The sequence below is a fragment of the Melanaphis sacchari genome, unplaced genomic scaffold (genome assembly GCF_002803265.2).
Source record: "Melanaphis sacchari strain LSU unplaced genomic scaffold, SCAv2.0 Contig4_pilon_pilon, whole genome shotgun sequence".
Classification (NCBI taxonomy): domain Eukaryota; kingdom Metazoa; phylum Arthropoda; class Insecta; order Hemiptera; family Aphididae; genus Melanaphis; species Melanaphis sacchari.
In genome coordinates, this window is record NW_020271335.1 from 7,949,678 (window position 1) to 7,973,916 (window position 24,239).

Genomic DNA, 24,239 nt, shown 5'->3' on the forward strand with positions numbered 1-24,239 from the left:
GAAGAATGATGCATCAGTAGTCTCACTTATTAAATATAATTGTTCCTGGTAACTGAGAATAGGCGGTAGTTTTGTATACAACATTACGACCGTTAGAATTTATAACGATTTAATTATGGCATCGAGTATTTGACACTCGAATTTCATCACGAATCAATCGACAGAACAGTGGTTAAACAATATTATTATTTATTAGTTATTTCGATGTGTTTTAAATAATATTAATGTTTTGAGGCTTATGCAAACCGGTTTGTACCTGCATAAGGCATCGGCACGGACCACTAGATGGCGACGAAACCGTCGTGCAATAACAGCTGACGCGTCGCGACAAGACCGTTCACGTTTCTACTGTTCGGTGTTTGCCAGTTTCGGTCAGTACGCGGTTTCACTTATCACGGTTAGTCGTGCGTCTGTTGGTCGTTGTCCCAGCGTGTTTTGTTATTGTTTTAGTGATTACGCGTGTTTTAACGATAATAATAATAATAATAATATTTGCGCGTAGTAATTGACTGTTTTTTTTGTTTTTTATCGTCGTCCCTCGCTGGTCTCTTCAAATCGGTTCGTCGAACACCCGAGGATTCACCGTCTGGCAAGAGTTAAACTCGAGTGAGTACCTACTTATGTGTTACAATACTCGTCAATTTTATTCTTAATAAACATGCCAACGACCGAATTCCGCCTCGGTGGTGTAACCGAAGGGTTGGAGGAGGTACTGGAATGGGTTTGGCAGACGTCGTTTTACTATTTCTCACGGGACACGGTTTAGCCTACCACCCGCACGTTGTTCCCGCCACTGCCGCTCTACCATCGGTAGGGCGGCGGTGGCGTACAAAACCCGTTTGACCACATTCTGGTGCCGCCGCCGCCACAATTTCTACATATGAGAAACCTATGGAAAAATGCGTACTCTTAGTATCGAAAAAATAACGACGATACCTATTTAATGATATACATGCAAACACGCCGCCCGTTAATCGGATGATTCGATTAGAAGTTTTTTCAACCCCTGTCTTCCGTGTTCTAGTTTTTTCTAACACGAAACCCCGCCTTCGGTGGTGGATTACTCGGTTTTTCACGTCGCTAAGTAATTCAATTACCGAGTTTAATAAATAGGTAAGTGTACCTACCTATTACCTATTATCATAATATACATGCATACCGCCTGATGATTGTATATGTGTAATAACTAATAAATAATAATATATTGTTTGGAGGTGTGTTACACGGTGTGTTATACTGTTTACGATTCATTGTTATTGTTGTCGTTTTATTATTATTGCCAACGAGACGGTGCACGCATTATCGAAACGTAAAATGAGAATATGTACGCCGCCCTCAACGGAAGAGGTACAACGATTTTTATTAAAGATAACGGTGTAATGTGTAGGCATAAGACATCGACGCATTATTGTAGGTCTGCTTCTAACGGGTGCGGTGAGAATTTTTTTAAAAAAATTGTATTTTAAACAATAAAGATGCCATTGTTCGATATCGTGTTTTACTTTTGTTCGAACCGATATCTGACCGTCTCTACTTACCCGAAGAACGATGTTAATAATAAATAATTTAATAAAGTTGTGTGTTCAATTAATCTACTTAAATAACTCGTTAAATAATAAATGAAAAAAAAAAAGACAATTTAGTCGTAAAATCGTATTTATATTGTATTATCGTGTCCAATTATGGTTATACGTACAGGGTGCAGTCCTTTGTAGAGCTATAGTAGGTACGATGATGTCCTTAATTTGTAATTTATACTATAGTTTAGAATAACACATCGATTTTCATACTGTTATGTTTAATGCTCATCAATTAGACGGTTTTTATTCTTTATTTTCAATATCATATAAGTAGGCAATAAGAATCAACGGAGTATCAATAAAAATATAAAATTAAAGATAATGTATTCAAATCATAATGATTGTCGTTTTTACATTGTTAATCCTAGTTTGTGGAAGTATCTACTTACAGTACACCTATATCCATTTTACTAGACTAAAAATTATATACTTATTATACTTCTAAGTTATATAGTGCATAAAATATGTATAATATATATATTAAATATTATCATTCACAAAATACATAATAATATTACATTTTATATATTATTTTATATCAGAGTGTATAATATTTAATAGAATTTTCTATTAATACGATTAAAAAAATATAAGTATTATACTATTATAGTACATATTCATGTATTAAATATCTATCGATTAATATTATCGAACAAATCTTAAGAATGACAAGTATAATTTAAAACATTCATAAACAATATCAAGGTTTTTCATCTATATTTTTAATAATTTATGATAGTTCAATTGAGTTAATTGGAATATCATAATTAGGTTGTAATTTAATATAATTAAAAATAATTACATTTGTGAAATTCATTAGTTAGGTATTTTATTGTATTTATATAAATAAATTGAAATACATTGTCTGTCTGTTTAGTTATTTAAATATTTTTGAATTCACATTATGACTTTATAAACTTTATAGTATATTCCTAAAATTTTTGAAAACCTATTAAAATTATAATTAACTATTTTAAGGGAAATAAGGTATTTATATAAACCTATATACCTAAGTAGTTTAATTTTTATTTTTAAATTGTTTACACTTCGAACGCATGATTAACAATATTGTGTACTCAATGACTTCAATATGCACTTAAGCTCGAAAGTCAATATTTGTTAAGTGTCATGAGTCTTATTTTCATATTTTATGACAAGAATTAGTTGCATAGTGCAGACACTTGTAAACTGCAGCTTGTTCATAATAATACGTTGTATACGTATAGTATATTATCATGTATATAATGCGTGTTAATCAAACAACACTATCCCATGTATTATACTACCTGTGTCCTATTTTTTATAAATTAAATCAGTATGCGCAAAAACGAATAGTTAGTATTATATTTAGAATTACTCATATTATTTAAATACTATGAAACAGTAAAATAATTATGATATATACAGATACACTCAGGTTGCCTCTTTTTATCGGTTAGTAAAAACTTATTACTTTAATTGATTGGTTGTGTTATAATTTATTGTTTATAGTATAGCTTACATTCATAATGTACTTTATCTCGAAGATGGTTAATAATTGAAACATTATAATATTCATATTGCTGTGTTCTGTACAAAATCTATAATATTATGATTCGTATTATTAAAGTAATTTGAGCTGTAGCCTAGTGTATTATGAGTATATACATTTATATATTTTTATTTTTATTTTAATATTATATATAATAATAATTGATTTAATTATATTCAACATTATGATTAGTCAGTATGTGACTAAATTATTAAATGTTTGATTATGTTATCTGTTGAATGAATAAAAGCTTTTCACTGATGATGATTTTACTTAGTTTAACTTTTAAATGGTTATATAAAATTAATTTTTCGATAAGCATCTAGTTGTTTTCTACTAGTTCTTAAACAAGGATGCCTAGTACATGATGTATGCCTATACATGGACTTAAGTGGCAATAATTTACTAGTTACTTCACACATTGTATAACATTTTCTAGCTATAGTTAACAGTGAAAGATGTCGAATGCCGACAATCAATAATAATAAAAAAAAAATTGGATGAGTACTAGGTAAGTATACTAGTTGATTTTTCTCTGTAGATGTTTGACTTAGCGCTCTCGTTTATATCTACTACATGTTATCAAAATATGACATCCCATGATTTTAACGAGAGCGATGTTTTATGTAGGTAGGTTATATATTATAAACATTGAACTCTATTTGTTTATTGCGTGTATCGATCTCATTTAAAATCGTCCTTATGTAGTAATAAGCTCCATACGAGATTTCTCGCTGTTATGTTTTCATGTTTAGAAAATATGAATATAATAATATAGTAGTAACTCCTAAGAGCTAGGTCGTGCAAACGATGTGCTTAATATTATGAGCGGCTTGACGTGTACGTGTGGGGAAATTAACGCCACGTTCATTTTTCGTGTGTTAATTCATGTCAGTACTAATATTTTCAATGTATAGTTCGTGCAACTTGTACAGGGTGAGCAAAAAACGTTATGTACATACTAGCATAATATAATATACCTATATACGTGATCGAGCTAATTTTCGTGACACTTGGATCATTATACCGATTGAAAATCGTGTTAGCCATTGTATATAACAATCGGCCATAGTTGTCTAATCATGTTTATTGCGTGCTTTAGACGAATTTTAATGAGCAAGTATTTATTTTTAAATTACATACTATTCACGATTTTTTTTTTTTGTCTCGTAAATATCATTACGAAAGAAGATCGTATTATTTACTCTAATATGTAACTTTAGAAATTTAAAACACAACGTTGCGTTATCATATGATAATAGACTCGATATTAGATATCAAAGATAATCAATATACAACTTCATTTGAATATTTTCCAAATATTTAAAAACAAAAAAAAAAAAACTAATAAATTTTTAATTTTAATTTCATTTGTGACATTGAGGTTAATAAAAAAAATTTAATTGTATCCATCATAAATAATTTTTTGATTTTGCTTTCATAAATTCTAAACTGAAATGTTTTATTAAATAAAAACTCGAATTAGTATTACTTAAATGTACCTATATGCGTAGATACTAGATACATTATTTTATCAATGGCTGGTTCAAGTAATAACTAGGACTAGGAACTTGATGCATTTGCATTTTTTTTTATTTATTTTAATATATTGCTCATCTTTATAAAAATTTAATTTGTAGAGTATAAAATCTAACAGTATAATTTTTATATCAAATTTTTTGCGTTTTAGAGAGTTAATGCTTTACAGTCATTTTTTAGTGCATTTTATTCTTTTTGAAATGCTTTTTTGTATATGTTTTGTTTTTTATTGTTGACAGTTAGGTACACTTTTGTTACGCATTATTAAATTATTAATATAATTATTCAGAAAAAATATAATAATAACATGATATTGAATAGCTTTCAATTATTTGTTGAAATATGTCTATTATATTTATATTTATGACAAAGGAAAAAATTGCACTATATATTATATTTTTTTAAGGGTAAAAGAAAATAATAAACTGGAGTATCTAATACGAGTATATAGTTTTATTTTAATATTTTTTACATTAAAATATAGATTTTTAATTTCATTTTTTCATTAATTCTTTTTATATTTTTTGATCAAGATCCTGGCTTTAGTAATGAGTAATAACGAATGACTGAGAAAGAGTAGGATAGAATAGGCAATACATTTAATGGGCTGTATAAACAATTACTTTAACAAATTATTGTTCATCCAAATAGAAAGATTTATAGTAGGTTTTTTATACATAGAACACATATTTTAAGTACACAAAACGTGAGTAAACAGAAACAGTTTATTATCTAGATACATATTTAAAAGTATATTGTCAACATTACTATCATTGTGTATATAATTTTGGTACTTAACTTGGGATAAGTAGGTATTTTATTATTTTTTTTTTTTTTTTAACAAAAAATTTCATAGTTATTTTGGTATATTTTTCTATTTTAAATTAATTAATATTATTTTGTTTATCGATAAATTCAGTTTTAAAAATGTCGAAATTCTATCATTGTTTATATTGTATTATTATTATTTTTATACATTAATAGACGTACTAAACGTATATATATATATATATATATATATTAAATACTAAAATATATAAACAGAATACAGGTTACCGTATTAATTAGTTAATTTATAAGGCTTCGAAAAATACTTTTTTTACCATGTCAATTATCCAGAACCCGTATATGTATGTTTATATATATTTCTTTTTTTCAGTACCTATAGAAAAACAGATTTAAAGTCCCTATAAATTATTTTTTTAATATTAATTTTGAGCATTAGGTACTGTGATACCTTTATTTTTATGATCGCTATGCATATTTTCCGATCGACCGAGTAATCAACTCTTCTATTTCCGATTCCAATTACTGTGGAGAGAATCGTAAACAACGCATGGTATTTATTAACATAACCCGACGAAAATCTAACCATACATTTTCGGAGGAGCTATATTTCTACAATAAGTGTACTAAAATTTAGTAAATATAGTATTTATGGGTGCGCATGTGCGTGTCTGGAAAAGGCTTTATTTCTCGTGTTACGGTAGGACTCACGGGATAGTCTGGCGAGGAGATGACGGTGGCGGTGACGGCTTTCACCCCAAATGTGCGCGTTCAAGTCTTTTCGTCCCCCTATAATACAAATCAGTCTAGGAGGGTGAATCGTTTTTCCTTTGTTACCGCGGCGACGGCGCAGACGAACGCAATACGCAACACTACAGTGTTACTGCATCTTTGATTCCGTTTATTCGTCGTAAAATAATGATTTGATAAAATATATTACATCGCTTGTACAGCCCAAGAAATAATTAAAACAATAAAACATAATTAAGTGCAAAACACGCGTGCTTTCTACGGTTTCTTGTGTATGTATATATATATACTCGTTTGAGAAAAATTTTAATAATGTATATATGTTTGCGTGTTCATATTGTGTATTTGTGTATGTAATTACATTTGCACTTACACATAACAGCGCGCGTGATCGACGACAACGTGTGAAGAGGTTAGATTGGTTTACGTTTTATTTTTTGCTTTTATTTTTGTACTTATTTTCCATTCATATTTTATATCGCGGATTCAAAGTAGTTTTACAGAAAAACGAATAAGCCATATTTTATTTTTTTCAATATGTTAAGCAAATAACGACCTGTCCACCGAATTGCTGGGTAATATACCACGAATAAGTATATACAACATATTATTATAGATGCACCTGTAACAGATCATTATATATACATCATGTTATATAGGTATTGTTCACCGTGACAATCCGGAATAATGGTCCTTTTAGAGATTTACACTGTTTGTTGGTTGTATATATGCACGTGAATGGTGTACCGGTTTATATGTATAACGGAATATTCTCGCTCACTGGGTTAGTCCGACGTGCTGTTATAATATTACGTACAAGTCGTTTACCGACGGTGACGCCGCCACCGCCGTCACCGGTGTATATTTGTGTGCGTGTGGATCTGGATTGTAGAAGTAGTTAGCGTTTATGTATAGTTATATTTTATAGAATATGTATAGTGAATACTTTATTATTATTATTCTATACGGTCCGTCTGTATAATATGTGTGCAAAATAGTCAATCGTACTGCGGCGGTCGAGCTGGCGAGGTAAAAACGTTTTCATAAAACGTTAGCAATATGTAATATTATGTAGGTACATTATCATGTTGTTATGCATTTATAAATACTGTATACAATAGACTAGTCGAAACGTTTATGATACTCGTACGCTATTATATTTTATATTAGATTGCACCGCATAAAATAACGTGACAACGGTTCCTAGAACGATTCTTGGAAAACGCATACTAGGTACATAATATTGTAGCTGGCTGTAAGGCAAAGATGCATATATTATATTTTATATATATATATATATATATATATATTAATTGTTATTATACTTCTGTATATTATTTTATATTTAACGATGAAACCGCATTTTTCCGTCGCGACGACCTACATATTGCGTGAGCTTAAAAACTTTGTCATACGCCTGATTGACTAACTGACTGACTGAGCATGATATTATTATAATAATCATTATCGTTCATTCAATATAATATAATATTTACATAAATATGTTCTTATTAAAAATATGCTCATAGCAACGATTCTTCATTATATTGATACGTAACGTTTTCGACGTTTTTTTCAGAAACTTGTAGCCATTAACCAATAACTGCTGTATAATAATTTAAAATGTGAAGTTCATTATAACATATTATGTGTAATTGCATTTTCTGGCAAACCGTCTTTGAACGTTTTCATAATATGTATACAGGTACAAACCTAAGTTTCTAACATAAACACGAAACGAAGATATTTATATATGTGCATGTACTTAAACTGTGTGGATAAAGTTTAGTTAGATCATTAGTGCGCTTTGGCAAAATTATATACGTTTTTGTCCGGTTTAACGAGTTTGGTGTGTTTAAAGTATAGGATGAATTATTTTAACAGTCCAAACTTTGTATACTACTTAGAATTAAATTATAATCGTGAATGACGCATATACTCGCGATAGGATCGTGTAAAAAATTACATCATACTTTGACGTTAATAGTTTACCTACGGCAAAAAATGTACTATAAGACAAATGTTTATACATCTTAACATTTGTGACATGTAGTTTTGTATAGCATGGCAAGAATTAATTTACAATAAATGCCTATATTAGTGTAAAGCTATGCATTAGTGATTATTATATTAGATATTCTATTATGCGTTATAACTTATAACATAAGTGACAATACTTGCTAACACTTATTTAGTGTAGGTGAAAAATGGGTTTGGTGAATGATATTATGCATAATACATGTATTACATGTATTTATAATACATATATATTATAGGTACTTATGTCAAGTTATTGGTACCTATGTAAAGTGTATTAAATTCTATGATAAGCTAAACTGAGTTTCTCGGAACATTCATCGACTTATCGATATAGAATGCTTAATCATTGTTTTAAAAACAGTAGTTAAATAAAGTTTAGAGTTAATTTAATTTTTTCATTTCTTATGTTGGCGAAACTTAATAAAATGTAGTGTGAAAAATATATATAATATATCCGAGGATATATTATGTATGTATATATCTTTATGAAAACCTACACAAATCACGGCTGTACCTTACATTAGTATTTATATTGTATTAAATGCTTCATTATTTTCTGAACCCAATCTGTTTTTACGTTTTACTTTCTTTATTTTTACTTGACCTCAATATTTGTTTCATCTACGTAAGAAACTTAGGTACTCGCACTTTCAATACCATTATTAATTCTAAAATGTATAATTAAATTTTAAACCTCGTACTAACGCAGTATAATTTATATAAATTTAAAAAAATAAACTAACAATGGTATATTTTTATTACTTAAGTATATAGTTCAGTAAGTACATTATTTACATACACCGAACTTTCATTTTTATGTTTACAACATCGTACCATGCCAACTAAATAACTTATCTAATTATTAAAGTGAAAATTCCAATTACTTAACTTGTACTTATAAAGTATCTGTTTAAATTAATCAAAAAAAAAAGTAAAGCTCAAAAATTCGATGACCATGATCGGGACAAAATAATGAATCATCAATTATGTTGCAAATACGAAAATGTATTAACACAGTTTTACCCTAATCGCTGTATATACACAGAACGCGATACTGTGTATATTATACAGTGTATGTAACAGGAAAATCAAAGGTGGCTAAATTAATTACAACTTGGTTAGATGTATACAACTAGTCACCGGCCAAGAAAACTGGCCATAAGATATCCGCCCGGTCACTTTCGTCGGCTTTCTAACAATTGTATTGTGAATGACAAGATTTTCAATGAAACAAAATCGAGGGCTTCAAACAGGTTTTTTAACTAAAAACTAAACAATGGACCGAAAACTGTGTCTTCTGTCTCACATGTGAAAATATTTGTGTAAAAATTATCAAAATGAATTACAATTCATCGCGAATACCCACAACATTGTTCGTTAATTTTATAATTTTTGATCATAATATTTTTTCGAAACCAAGTTTAGAGTTATTTCGTAAACATTTTTACTAAAAGTTTTATATTGATTAATTACACCAGCAAAATTTTTACGGTACGCGTACACTATTGAATGTTTATATCATGAGAAACAAAAATATATCTTTATTAATTTTTTTAATGAAACTTGTATATTGTCTGAGGTCAGTGTAATAATGAAATCGGAATTTATTCGTAGTTTAATTTTTATTTCTATTAACAAGAACGTTTGTTTAATTGCTTTCAATTAAAACATAATAATATACTAATTTATTAGACTCAAAAATGCTTAAGTACCTACTACCTACATATATCTTGTTGTCTGAATATATTACTAAATCCATTATTCAGTGTACACAAAATGTATAGCTATATAATAATATAGACAATATAACTATAAGTAATAATTAATAATATATTAAGAACAAAGAACGGTCCATTGTTGTAAAATTAAGATAGGACGAAATACGGACAGACGTGTGTATATAATATTATGTACATTCTACACGTCATATAATATTAGTTGCTGTCTGCTGGCACTTTATGTATTGCAATTCAATGATCCCAAAATCTTTAGATTATATTTTATGAGATATTTTTTTCTGTATATAACGTAGCGCTTACTATATTTTATATAACAATTTTATATCCATTTAAAAACGCCTGAAAGAGAAATTCAATTAGAAGTTGTTGAACTTGTAATCAGTTACCATAAATTATGTATAATAATATTAATATTTTGTTATATATTTATCAATTGATGCAAGTTTCGCCTACTGTCCCGCGTGTATAGACACTCTTTTTTAAATAACTATTAACATTTTTGTATGTATTGATAACGTATTACAATCAAATTTATAATGTCGATTGTTGATAATTGTTTTAGTGTTACACAGATTTACAAATGGCATATATATTCTTACGGCGCGAGCTTTGCATTTCGTATCTGTATAACCAATAATAATTATTTATTGTAACATTATTATTCTCCATAAATTATGATGTGGGCTCTAAGAATTATAATATTGTTTTTATATGATAACGAATTAGCTGAGATTATCGTGATTTCATTAAATCGTTCTTGTATTAATGTACTGTGTACATTGTTATCATCATTACAGTTATAATAAAACGTATTTACGTACCGATTGAATGGAACTGTGAATCGTCTTTTAGTTCAATTAACTTTCGTACAGTCTTCTTGTGGTACCTGTATTATAAAGTTAAAAGGAGTTAAAAAATCCATAATTTCATTCTTTTATTTAGCTGTTCAAAAATATTTTTGACATAACAGTGTATATAATATCTCATCCCTGCCCAGAGTCCAGACCTATTATTACGAAAATGATATTGTTGTTATTATTATTATTATTAATTATCCGTTCGTATCGGAAACGGTAGTAGGACGTAATTTTACGGTATACCTACTCTTAAATCAAGAAATTATTATGTGCGGTTTGGTTGTATTAGTATTATTACAAAAGTATCCACATTATATAGTAAGTAATACTAATTGTATGCACTTAGATACATATAATAATATAAATCTCAGCGGCGTGCAGCGCTCGTGGTCGTATTTAAATAATATTATACTACCACCATCTGTTCGATTATAGACTTTAGACAATAATATATTATAAAATGTCGTGTTATTCGATTCGTTGCAGCGGCAGCGGCAAATATCTATACTTACTTTACCTACATATCTGTACCAGCTGTACCACTATAACATAAGCGACAGGATTTTTGTGGTTATACTATCGTTGCGCGTCCAATACAAGCATCGTCGTTATAGGGAGCGGGCTCAACACCGCAATAACTTAAAAAAATATAGTTTACGCCTCACTGTCTTCCTTGAAATATTATCTTCGTTTTAAGTGTCCGTCGCTGTTCCCACGGCCGCCGCTGCGTCTCCTTCGCTCCTTCGTATACATAATTTAAGAAATAACCTATTATGATATATAAATATATAATGATATCACATTATCGCATAATGCTCTTCTCGTGCGCTGCTCATACGTGGGGATGTGTTATAAATTATTATAAAACCTTCTCTCTTTGTGTAATCGACTTTGGAAAGTATATAATGTATAGTCGGTAAATAAAATTTATTATTTACCGTCGTTGTCGGGTTAAGTTTTATTTCTTGGTGCCTTGGTTGTAAAAAAAAACACTACATAATAGTCGCCGTGTCGAATGAAACGAAAATCGCGTTAGCATCATTACAATAACACGTATATACACGGTATCTATTATAATTGTAACGATGTGCGCGCGGTGTGCGTGTGTGAGAACCTGAGATTGGACCGATCCGCATGGCCAGCCAGACACATTTTCTGGATAATTGTCGATGTCGCGCGTAATTCATAATCAATTGACGGTCGTAGTAGATGCCCACGATGACGCAATAAGAGGCGTTTCACGAGTAGTTTTTTTTCTGTCACCAGTCAGTAGACTGTAAAGAGTATAAAGTATAGGAAATTTTTTGAAAACATGCTCACCCCATTTTTCTTTTATTAGTTAATTAATTTAAAGTCTGATGTTTAGAATTTTTAAATATGTTAACGTTCGCTTAAAATTAAATAGTTTGTATTAGACCATTCATACTATGTAAAGCGAGCGGATAATAAAATCCGCCATCGTCCGCAACTGATCGCGCATGCTTAATTTTGAACTAACATTCGGCTAAAATTAAACACATTGTTTTATTCACACTGTGCTAATGTTTTTGTGCAAACACCACAAAGTAATAATGATTTAGCGCGAATTTTAATCACGTAAAATGTTATAGTGAGTAAGTTTTGTGTTCTAGCAAATAAAATTCGCGACAATTTAAAATTGCGTCTGCATCTGAACTATTCGCCTAGGTTTTAAAGGCCTTTAAACAGTATTCTGTGGCGACACCAACTTATGCTTTTAAAATAAGAACCCCCATTTTTACTGTAAATTATTTAGTGATTAATATTTTTGAAAATATTGATGTACTTAATTCAAAATTTTAACACGTTGTTTTTTTAGTTATATACATTTTCATTTTAAGGATAATATTATCCTTAAAAATATAAAATAGATATAATTTTTATAGATATATTTATACACTGAAAAAATATTAATGTAATATTACTGTGGAATACTTCGTACACGTATAATTTGACATGGTCTTTTGGGAATTTGTTGTCATGGTGTGCAGCGTTTTTCGTCTGTTTTTTAAAATATAATATCATATTATACGTCATGTTCGCCGAGTGTATAAAACACTAAAACTCCGCTTCCCACTCAGTAAAATACACCTGTGCAGTGTATGACAAATAATAGGAACTCTCAATTAAATCACATCCGGCGTTGGTATAATGCATAATGGCTGTGCGCAGTTATGTGTGGTATCAATTATATTTATCAATATTACAACTTTAGTGTTTTATTATACTCCTGTATAGCTGTATAAGAGAGATGCCGTTGCGGCCAAACCGGCTCACTTTATTTTTCATGTCTGCGGAATCTTGCTAGGTTATTTTTTATAAACATTTTTTTGCGTTGTTGTCGCGTACGATTGCGTTTGCAAAACCGTTACGCCGGTAGTTCGCAACCACCATGTTCATTATTGGCGCTCATTTAGAGACTAACCACTGTTATATATAATTATTGCGACAGTTATAATGATTATTGCATTAGTGATTGTCGCACGCACGCAAGAAAACGGTTCGAAAATCGTTTAAACCGACATCATCGTCGGAATTTATGATCCACGCGGGCTTAACTCCAATTAACGTTATATACACGCCATTACGCGACGACGACGTTATTAAACGGTCTTATACGCGTATACTATTAATTATTATTTACTGCTAGATATACAAGTAAGACTTATTCAGGTTACTACAGTTTCTTGTTGTTGATCACCCATATAGTATGTGGTTATGCAAAAGATACCAACCGATTATGATAATATTATTTTATTTTCGATGATGCACTATATATTATACCTAATATATTAGTGTGCATATTATATTATATGTAATATACAATTTTTTCCTAATCACCCGTCATGTTATTTTAACTCAAACTTAACTCAACATGATCTTGCCTTGTAATTTTGTTTTGACAGTAAAGTATTATTACTGTTCTTATAAGTTTATGTGCGTTTGATATCAGTAATAATGGTCATTATCTTAATGCGATATTATAATAATGACAATAAATTAACACTACATAATTAATCAGTTTTTGTTTTTAATTCAGTTTAATATCGGTATTCGTGTAAGTATTTATGTTTTACGATAAACGGACTTTCGATAAGTGAAGAAAACATTAATATAATATAATATACTCGTATACCTTCATTATTTTAATACATAGTGATAAACAACTGTGTGTAGTAATTTGTATTTCAACTCTTCTTTGCAAAATTATTTCAAATTATTTCGGTAATCTGTAATGACATGTGATTTTTTTTATTGTAATTTTTTGCGCAAATTCATTTAAAATTTTTATTATTATAGTTCACGTTTTTATATTATAAAATTGTATATTTACACTCGGATACTGAACAATTCTAACGTCAACAAACAATAAATATTTATAAAAATTGATTAACTTTTTTAGTTTAAATTAGTTCAGTGTTCCAAATAAATACGTTGGATTAATTATATTATAATAATAGTGTATTCGTTCGAGTAGTCGTTGAAGGTTCCCCGGGAGACATATAAAAGTCTAACCATGAACGGCCACTATAACACTAATAACTAATAATATATAATACATTAAACAGTTGTTAATAATTATTCAAGGTCCTTATGATTTCTTGTTTCATTGTATTTCGATTGATTTTCATCTCGATTCGTGTACTATGTGCAGTTAGTACTTGTAATAATTACAAGTTATATTACAACGTTTTACAATTTTCAAAGAAATATTTTGAGAGATTGTCAATTGAGCGCCAAGTGAGAATAAGACATGCGATGATAAGTAGTAACACGACTTGACATGACGTGGTTTTTAAAGGTTTCTATCGAGCGAATTGGCTAGCTTTATAGCTTACGAGTTTCATTCATTTTGCGTCTGGAATAACAAACACCGTGAGGGAGGCAATTGTTTTTATATTGTATTATTTGATTGTCGGCAAATCAGTGATCGATCTCGTCGAAAAACTCCCGTCACGTCACCCATCTGGATTTCATATTCTCCCCTCGCGTCTCGGGGACGGCGACACACCCACGATATTGGATTTTCAGCCGGCTATCGGCCTGTACTAAAGTATAATGTATTATTATATATATTCGTGTACTACAACGCAATTGCCATACCGTCTGTAGGCTTTGCAGTTAGCTATGCGCATGCAAATTGGTATCGACGCAAAACAAAAACTCGTCTACTGAGATCTGTTATGCTGGAGATATGATGGATTTTAAGCTATTTCGCTACCGGGTCTTTTGTACTTGTGGTTGTGTCTCGATCGATTCATTTTATGTACAGTGTATTGTAATGTGTAAACTAATTTAATAATATATAAGTATGGACACTATCATACGATGATAGCGGTCCCACCTGTGCAGTGCTTCGCCACAAGGTTACGTGTACCTACTGTTGGGCCGTGACACGGTCGGCTGCTGTAGACGCGGCGGCTCACGTTCGAACGTCAACGATCTTTATTTTATTACAATATTGTTAAATATTTCAGCAACTATGATTTATCTGAATCACGTGTCTGTTGTAGTTGCTTTATGCTTTATGATATTATTATTATTAATATTATATTGTCACAGTAATCGAAAGAACACGTTGATTTTTGTTTATGGTTAATATATATTACACTATCTCCGTTTTCTGTGTCACCACAATATACTAAATAGTTGAAAATATTCAGATACTCTGCGTTGGATTAGGTGATTATTTAAGTTTGGTTATTATAACGACTGTAGTGAAATTTTTTATCGAAACAATTTTATTTAGTTTGGTGATTAAAAAAAAAAAAATAATATTTAAATGCGGACCACATGATCACACTATTCACATTAAATACAAGAACTGTGAATATTGTAATAATAGTACCTATTTATGTAGGTATTATAACGGTTCGCCAATGGTAGTCGCGTGGAGAGATCATAACGCCATTATGTTGACGTTGCAGTGTCTATTCTATATCAGTTCCGTCGGTCACCATTAGCCCGCATGCTGTATTATTATACTCACACGAGTAGGTACTCGATGCCGACTTTTTAATTTCGTTTGCCCTTTCGATTCTGCGGAACCATTCGCCGCCGCCACTCAAATGTCAATCGTGAACCGGAAACTTTTTTATTATAGTCATTTTCCCCTCGATCAATTTACGTATAATATACACAAGCATTACTCGCGGACGTCGTATTATTTTTAACAGATCGACTTTCTCGACATCATGAGAAACGTCGTCGTTTGAAATATTTATCTTAATGGACTTATTATTATATATTTATTAGATATATATTATTTTATTATAGAGTATGAGTGTAATATACTTATACTGCAATAAACGCTCAAGTGTGTTAAATTTCGCCGACTCGTCGTGTTTTTGAGAAATTGTAAATAAAGAAAACGAATTATATTAGTTTATGATATTTTTGTTGTTACTTATTATTATATTATATACTACATATATATTATAAAACGCGCGTAGGATATTCAAGGCAAAATCCGCTTGCTGCGACGCTCTATTTAACTTTTGCTCCTGCTAATAAATTTATATATGATTATTATTGAACTCAATGACTAGACATTATTTTAAAAGTACTAATTTTACCATCTTTGTCATTTATTATGAAGACACTTGCCCGAACCAATAATAATGACCGTCTGTACTCGTTTTTTATTTTTCTACTCGTTAGTCACTTAGTCACGAGACGTTAACATTTTAAAATGGTATAGTGACGTACCTATAATCTATATGGATATATTCGTTTAACGTAATACCAAATTTAAAATAAACGAGTTAATTCGATTATAATAATGTATTGGCACCTATTGTACGATTTTATTTACTAATTTTAAAAACTGTAAAAAAAAATAACAGATATTAAACAATTACTTCTATTTTTGGTTTTATACGGTTTAAGTGGCTTAACGTTATTAGAAAGTAAAATAGGTAAGATGAAAGAAAATTTTATATAGTGTTTTCATAAGGTGTTTATTACGATAATAAATGTAAAATTATTCATAAATTCTAAAAAAAAAAACTCTCACTGTAAAATACTAACTATGATATTATACTTTAAAATCATATAAGTATCAGCTGTCAAGATTTATATGTTGATACAATATAAATGTTCTTATACAATTACATTCTAAAAATATACCTCAGGTTCAACTTCGCGTTAAAGATTGTATCATTCTTTTGTACGTTTAAAGTGAAATATTAATTTCTATTTCATTTTGATCTTTACTTATATGAATTATAAATATATTATGTTATTCTATTATAGTACTTGTAGACCAGTGTTAAAACGTTTATTTGAATATTATCATTAACTTTTTCCGATTTTACATTATTATTATATATAATATTTTATTTACTTTAATGAAAATCAAAACAAACTCTTACACTATCCTAATGCTTATATAGTTATTCAATTAAAAGCGATTAAATATATATAATATATAATATCTACCTTAGAAAATGCAGTAAATGAATGATGTATAATGTTAGAAAAACTATAAAACCATGAAATACTGTACAATTTACCATAATAATATTTAAAATGTTCACACAAAAATTATACTTTCTATTATCTATTTCAGGGTACCTACATTAATATTATTTTATAGAATAATATTCCTACACAAACTTTTTTTTTTATTAATAAAAACGAGTTATGGGTTTGTGCTGTATAGTTTATTAATATTCTGGTTATAGGAGTAATAATTTTTGTTTATTCATAGATAAATGAAAATAACTGACAACAGTATGTTAAATTAAAACTTAAAATATATACCAAATATTGTGTAAGGTTTTAAGTGATTTTTTAAATTTCGTTATGTTTTCAACACACAATTTTTTCATGACTAAATAAATATATTTTATGTATAATTAGCTACGACTTTACAATATCATGTAATGTTGTTGTTTATTTTATAAAAATTATTTTCGTGTTTGCAGGATTATGGCAAATAAAAAATCTGAAAAAGTCGTATGTATCATTGTCGTTTGTTTTAAAACCAATTGATGAAATACAATGTCACCAGAAAATGTATGCCCGAGATTCAAACAAAATGCTTGGAAAAAAGAACTGTGCTCAAATTGTTTTCGTCCGAAAGAGGAGCACCCCGAGAAGCCCAAACGGGTACATGTTGACTACAAACCACTACCAGAAATATCTCCAGCTCAGGTAAACGTGGCTCCTCGTTAAATGTTACAGCCCGAAGTGTTGTACATTTATTTTTGTACCCATAACTCTATGCAATATATTTTCTTACTCATATTTTTTTCACCGCAGAGTATATTGAAAGTAAATGGTTCGTGTGACAAATCCCGGAAAGTTTCGTTTTCGATCGTTGAGACTGAAGTCATCGGATATGGTGGTGAAGAGTACTCGACCGATGAAGAATATTCATCGGACGAAGAAAACGGTTCGGAATTCATTGACTCTGGTGACGACGAAGAGCTCAAAAGACTGACCGAAGCCAACACGAACCTAAACAGCAAACCCGACATTGTATCCGAAAAGGTCGTTGTCGGAAGTAATGTTGCAAAAAATGCGATCGTAGCGGTAACGGACAACAAGTCACCCGTGAAAAAACCAATGGTACAAAACAAGTCAACACCGCTGGTCACTATTCAGCCGTTCTGCGGGGAATCGCCTAAATCGCTTGTGTTCAACTTCCTAAAGAACAAAGAGATAGCTACGGTTGCTACTTCCGCCGCCCCTGTAGCCACAGTAGCAACGTGTGAGGAGGTACAAAAAATTGAGAAAAAAGATACTGAAAACGTTCAACTAAGAAAGACTGAAACAACGAAAAAACCGACTTTAACTAGAAGCTCGTTGGTGGCCAATTCCAACGAACCATATTTAAATATTAGACGGTGTAGTTTACCGGCGGAGGAGGAAGAGGCGAAACCGACGCCGCCGCCGCCAACGTCAATGTTGACGTTGACGAACACAGAAATCCCAAGAGCGAAACTTGTTCATCAGCCAGAAACAGTTGCACCCGTCGAAAAATTAAATGGTGTGGAGGAAACCACCGAAGTTGTTTTGTCGACGAGAGAGTCGGATGTTGATGTAGCGGGTGGTGGCACGGCACCGTACAAAACGAGAAATAATGTTCCACGAATGGGTACAATGCACTTTAAACTGAAATTAGCTGTGGCTTCATCTCAAAAACCAGAACCATTAAAACCAATCAATAGTAGTGCTCCCGTCGATCCCCCCCAAGATTCTTCGTTATTGACCAGCAGAGAAATGGCTGGTGAACCCGACGGTAAAGCCGACTCCGACGAGCCAGGAGATCCGACGACCACCACAGTGAACCGATCGTTCCTCCATAACTTCAAAGACCATTCGTTACCCTTGCGAGACACCTCTACCACACCTCCAAGGACGCCCACCAAAAAGGTTAACAATCTATCATTTTTTTCCTGCTTTTTATAGTGTAATTTTTATTTTTCTATAGGTTTCAATATTAATTGATTCCAAAATTTATATTTTCCGTTTTTTCGCAGTATTATTTTATACTTATTTATAAACATTTTTGTTTTAGACTTCAATTACCAGCAACAGCCCACCCGAATGTCCCAGGAGTATCAAACGCCAAGCTCCGAAACCTCCTCCGCCGCCGCCGTCATTGACAATGGCCAAGAGTGCTGAACTCGCTTATCACAGTGCTAATAGTTCGTTTTCTGACGACGAGTTCAAACCTGACAACGTTACCATCACAAACCGCAAGCTGTTGGCTGAATACTGCGAACAAATCGAAAAAGAACAGTCGCAAAATTGTGGCAGTGGTGGAAACTGTGAACGACCATCATCGGCGGCTACTGTCACATCCAATGGTGACCCGGTGCGCGAATCATCCACGCTCCCGTTACCCGGAAAACGGCCTGCTTGCGAAAAGAAAAAGTATGGTAAGGCAACCAAAGTGGGTCTTAAGATCAAAAAATTTCTCAGAATACCCAGTCGGGAATCAACAGTCGCCTCACCGCAGCAGCCGTCTACCAGGCCCAAGCTAGAAATTATTCATCCGCTAGACATCAACAAATCTGGAGTGGAAATTATACATAACTACGCTGTTGACGGACTGCTATACACAAAAGAGCCGTCTACCAAAGCTCTGTCCAACCATCATCCAGGTTAGCGTGATAATGCTATTTAACCTTTTTTTATTTGTATCCGGTCTTCAAATCGGATGTTTGTCATTCGTATCTAATCAACTAACATATTTGATCGGATTCCGCATATCGTTAATTTAAAAATTCTGTTATATTAAGTATTCATTTCTACCAGCACCACTACTACGTATTTAGTTATCTGCTGGTTATCATCTGACCTTTTCAGCGATTATTTTCATTTATAAATATATGTTTTAATTAATTTCCCTTTATTACATTTTTAATCAAAGTATAATTAATTTTAAATCATTTATTAGCTATGGCCTACCTATTTATTGTATGTGCTTTATTATATCCACATAATCTATTTTGAAACGCTTAAATAACAAGTTCATTTCATTTTTTTAAATCAATAAACTTGTTGTACATTTATCAAATTATAGAAAAAATTATCATTCTCTCCTAACTTATTAAATATACATTTGTTAAGGTGTATTGCATAAATTAAATATATCAGCTATATAATGAATGTATATTATATAATTGTACATGGGTACCTAATTAGTAATTAGTATTTATAAATTATAATAATTAAATCAGCTGTTGACCTAATTCGTAATGATCGTAGCAAAATTTGTGTTTTGATAAATTACGTGAAACTAAAATTTGCTTAGTCCTAACTCTATTTTATCAAATTTCAATCAAATTCCAATGATTAAAATAGTCCTTTCTATTTTTTATTCAAATAACTCGTATGTATTATATTTCTCTTGAATAATTGAACATTTCTTAAGTATAACCTTTACTATATTTAGGTCAACCTTCACGTAGTATATGCTAATTTGAAATTTTTTTTTATTTAATACCTGTTAATATTTATTCGATGTCGATGTTTCTATAAAATAGCATACGATGTAAGTATTTAAATTTAGTCATTTTAGTACATTATTTACTTATTATTTTCACCCTAAGACAAAATTAAATCAACTTTCTCGTTTTCAATTAATGTTGGTTCCTCTTTCATCATCATGTTTGTATTATATATGTTTAATTGTTCTGCATATGTAAAACCATTGGTTAACTAACTATAGTTTTCACTAATTATTTACTGATAATATGTTATTTTCTCTATGCAGTATTCCACCCACATTATTATCTTTTAATAAACTAACTTGTTGTCCCGTTCATTCCGGTCGCATAATAATATAGTGTTTGAAATAATGTTTAGCACGACCTACAAAACCACCGCCGCCGCCCAGAAGTCTTCCGCCTGTTACAAAGCTGCCACTAAAGTCTGTCCCGTCTACGGAAATCGCAGATTACCCTGACGCGCCGAAAACATGCGATTCAAGCGCGTCCGACGAAACTTATGAACCTGTGAATTTTTCGGCACCAGAGTGTGACCACAGTTCGCCGGAAATGGCGCGACTAACATCAATGCAATATTACGGTAGCGAAACCGAGTCGGATATATATCCGACCATCCAGTTTGGCGATGACGTAAGTTATAATAGTATATTATTATTAAATTATATAAGTTTTATTCACAAACCTATATACCAATACGTACCTTAATTTTTTATTGTTTAATAATAAATGTATGCTAGTTCCAATTTTTGGAATTTTCGAGTTTTTTTTTTTCATTTGACTACCAATGTTTTTACTACGTATATAAATTATCAAGGCGATAATATTTTTAAATTTTCGAAATCAAAATTTGAAGCAGTAGGTAGTTTCTGAATTATTAAAATATGTTTGCTAAAGATAATAATTCTTAAAAATGGTTATTAAAAATATAAAACAACTGCTCAGTTTTTAGTTAATACCACCAAAAACATTCCTTTTACTTTAATGAAAATTTAAAATAAAAATGTTTTTTTTTTAGTTCGGAGCCGAAGACAGCATTAGGAACACTCAGCCTGGACACAAGAGTCTCGAAGAGAGTTACGACGCCGTCGTAATCGCCAATCACGAAGCCTTGACCAAATTATTGGATCAGGTAATTATTCTCGCTACTATTATACGAGGTGTATGTCGTGAGGATCTTCCAACGTGTAGATAAATACTACACTTCCGTGTGTAAAATTGTAATAGTCAAGTCCTCACAATATAACACCCTTTTATTTGCATATTATACACTATATTACTGTGCCCTTGACATATGGGACTGAACTAGCGATGTGATTTTATAAAACGTACTAAATCTTTTGTTGTTTTTCATATTTATAAAGGCGACGAGTTGTCCGAAAGTACCTAAAGAGTTGGCGGTGTTGAAGACGAGAAGCTTGGAATGGTCCAGTTTCCATGTAGACCCGACGAGCCGGTTGCAAAAAGCCGGTTGCGCGTTTTACAACAGCAAATGGTACGACGTGCCGGTGGTGTTGAGCATTTCTGGCGAACCAGTCGAGCTAAACATTGTATTGAATAATCATTTCACCATGACCAAAGTGACGGAGTTCGTGACGTGCGTGGAAAAAGAATACAGTCCAGGCCCCGAAAACGAAAAAGGTGTGTGTATACCTATATATTTATTTTATATTCATGTCGTTATGTAGACGGGGAGGGGGAGGTGATATCTGTATATTAAATCGATAGATCGTTGCCATGTATATCGGACTCGGTCCTGGTTCAATCGCGTTCGTTTTGTTTTGGTTTCCTTCCGATATTATGTTAACACTTATGAAAACCGTTAATGGCGATATTTCAGTTTACGTTACGCTGTGGAATGCCCATCACATGGAGGCCATCGAATCGTATTGCAAGGAGTACAACGCCAAGTACGCAGACATTACCAAGGAAGCTGGTCTCATCCTAGTGGAAACTGTCAATTTGTTGATCGGCTTGCAGGCATCGGACGTAAACCGGTACAGCCTGGAACCGTTTGTAGTGACTAGGAACTGTTTCGGTGCCGACCCGACCGTGGCCATGGTTCAACTGGAAACCGATTTACAGGTAAAAATAAAACTCGAATAAATTTTTTTTTAATTTATAGCCATTTTACTGGGGGATTTGAGTGATTTGACAATTTATTAGTTGTAAGTACACTCATATATATTATCTTTTCCAGATACATTTTACACGAGTGTAGGTACCTTTACTGCGACTTGAAATCGTATATAATTTTATGTATACATAATTTGTGTGCTTTTGCAGGAAGCGAAGGATACGCTTTGTGATATCATGCTCAAAGTGCTCAGACTGCTGGCGCCTACGTGGGAGATGACCGTGTGCCTGTCGCAAGTGTTGCGTCAGGACCGGCCCAACTCTTTGTCCAAATGCAAGGCGCTACTCGAGTTCTGGCTGTGGGGTCCGACCGGAGTGACAGTGTCACCCGACCGACCGCTGTCGCTGAAAAGGTAACCATCACCATCTCTACAATCACTTAACCCTAACCACCGACCTTTAACCACTATCACCAAACATGCACTACATCTCACCTATTACATATCGAGTGCTACGCCCCGGATTATTGTTACCAGATGGTTGGACCTGGAACGCGCTAACGTCCTGCACGGCCACGTGTGCTCCCGTTCCGCCGACCTGTCCGTCAAGCAGATATGCTACATGTCGTTTTTGGTGGTCAACGACGATAAACTGTTCTCGGACGCATGGACCGTGTTAGCCGATCGCAAGATGCGGCCGCCGCGTGATCCGACGATCTCTAAATGTTAACGGCACAAACGTGTTTAGTGTTGTTTTGTTTTTGAATTATTTCCTTTGGGTATCAACAAATCTCCGAATCATTCTTTTCTCTCCAAAATTCTTTATTTTTTTTTTTTATCATTATTTTATTAAAAGTCTTAACTCTAAGTATAACAATATGATGATTATAGTAGCTAAAAACCGTTTCTGCGCATTCGCGTCTATTATTATTATTCTAGGATAAAAATGACACTATTGAATAAATTATTATTATCTACTAACCCAACTGTTAATTATACTTTACGCGTATTCATGTTTGCTCATTAACTGTTATTATTATTCTAATCTAAATAATATATATTTATCGTGTAGTTGCAAAGTGATTTGCAGCCCAATATCTGCCATGTTAAAATATTAAGTATTTATAATATATTATTTAGTTTTGTTAGTCATAAGATACTTAACGTAAGACATGAGTATTTATTTGTATGAGAAAAGAAATGAAACAAAAAGCTCTCTATTTTGTCAATTATTTTTGTATCAAAAGAAAACCACAAATTTACTCTTTGTGTATTTTTGTGCTAAATTTACTTACCTAATATGTAATTTACCTACTATATTTTTAAACTTTTAATTATATACTTATTTTTTTACATGTTATA

At 31.5% G+C, this 24,239-nt stretch overlaps 1 protein-coding gene across 1 annotated transcript; it reads left to right on the forward strand.

Annotated features, from left to right (window-relative positions):
• The first annotated feature begins 371 nt into the window (after nucleotides 1–371).
• On the forward strand, nucleotides 372–24,208 carry LOC112598803 (verprolin). Its single transcript, XM_025345426.1, has 10 exons — nucleotides 372–606; nucleotides 17,770–17,998; nucleotides 18,107–19,222; nucleotides 19,368–19,956; nucleotides 21,164–21,435; nucleotides 21,821–21,934; nucleotides 22,167–22,443; nucleotides 22,643–22,887; nucleotides 23,089–23,291; nucleotides 23,415–24,208. The coding sequence occupies exons 2-10, from the start codon at nucleotides 17,846–17,848 to the stop codon at nucleotides 23,605–23,607; spliced, it is 3,162 nt and encodes a 1,053-aa protein (XP_025201211.1). The 5' UTR covers nucleotides 372–606; nucleotides 17,770–17,845; the 3' UTR covers nucleotides 23,608–24,208.
• The last annotated feature ends 31 nt before the right edge of the window (nucleotides 24,209–24,239 follow it).

Coding starts and splice junctions, on each gene's coding strand:
- LOC112598803 (XM_025345426.1), top strand. CDS start 17,846: ATGTCACCAGAAAATGTATGCCCGAGATTCAAACAAAATGCTTGGAAA. Junction 22,444..22,642: donor AGGCCCCGAAAACGAAAAAG/GTGTGTGTATAC, acceptor GCGATATTTCAG/TTTACGTTACGCTGTGGAAT. Junction 22,888..23,088: donor AACTGGAAACCGATTTACAG/GTAAAAATAAAA, acceptor GTGCTTTTGCAG/GAAGCGAAGGATACGCTTTG.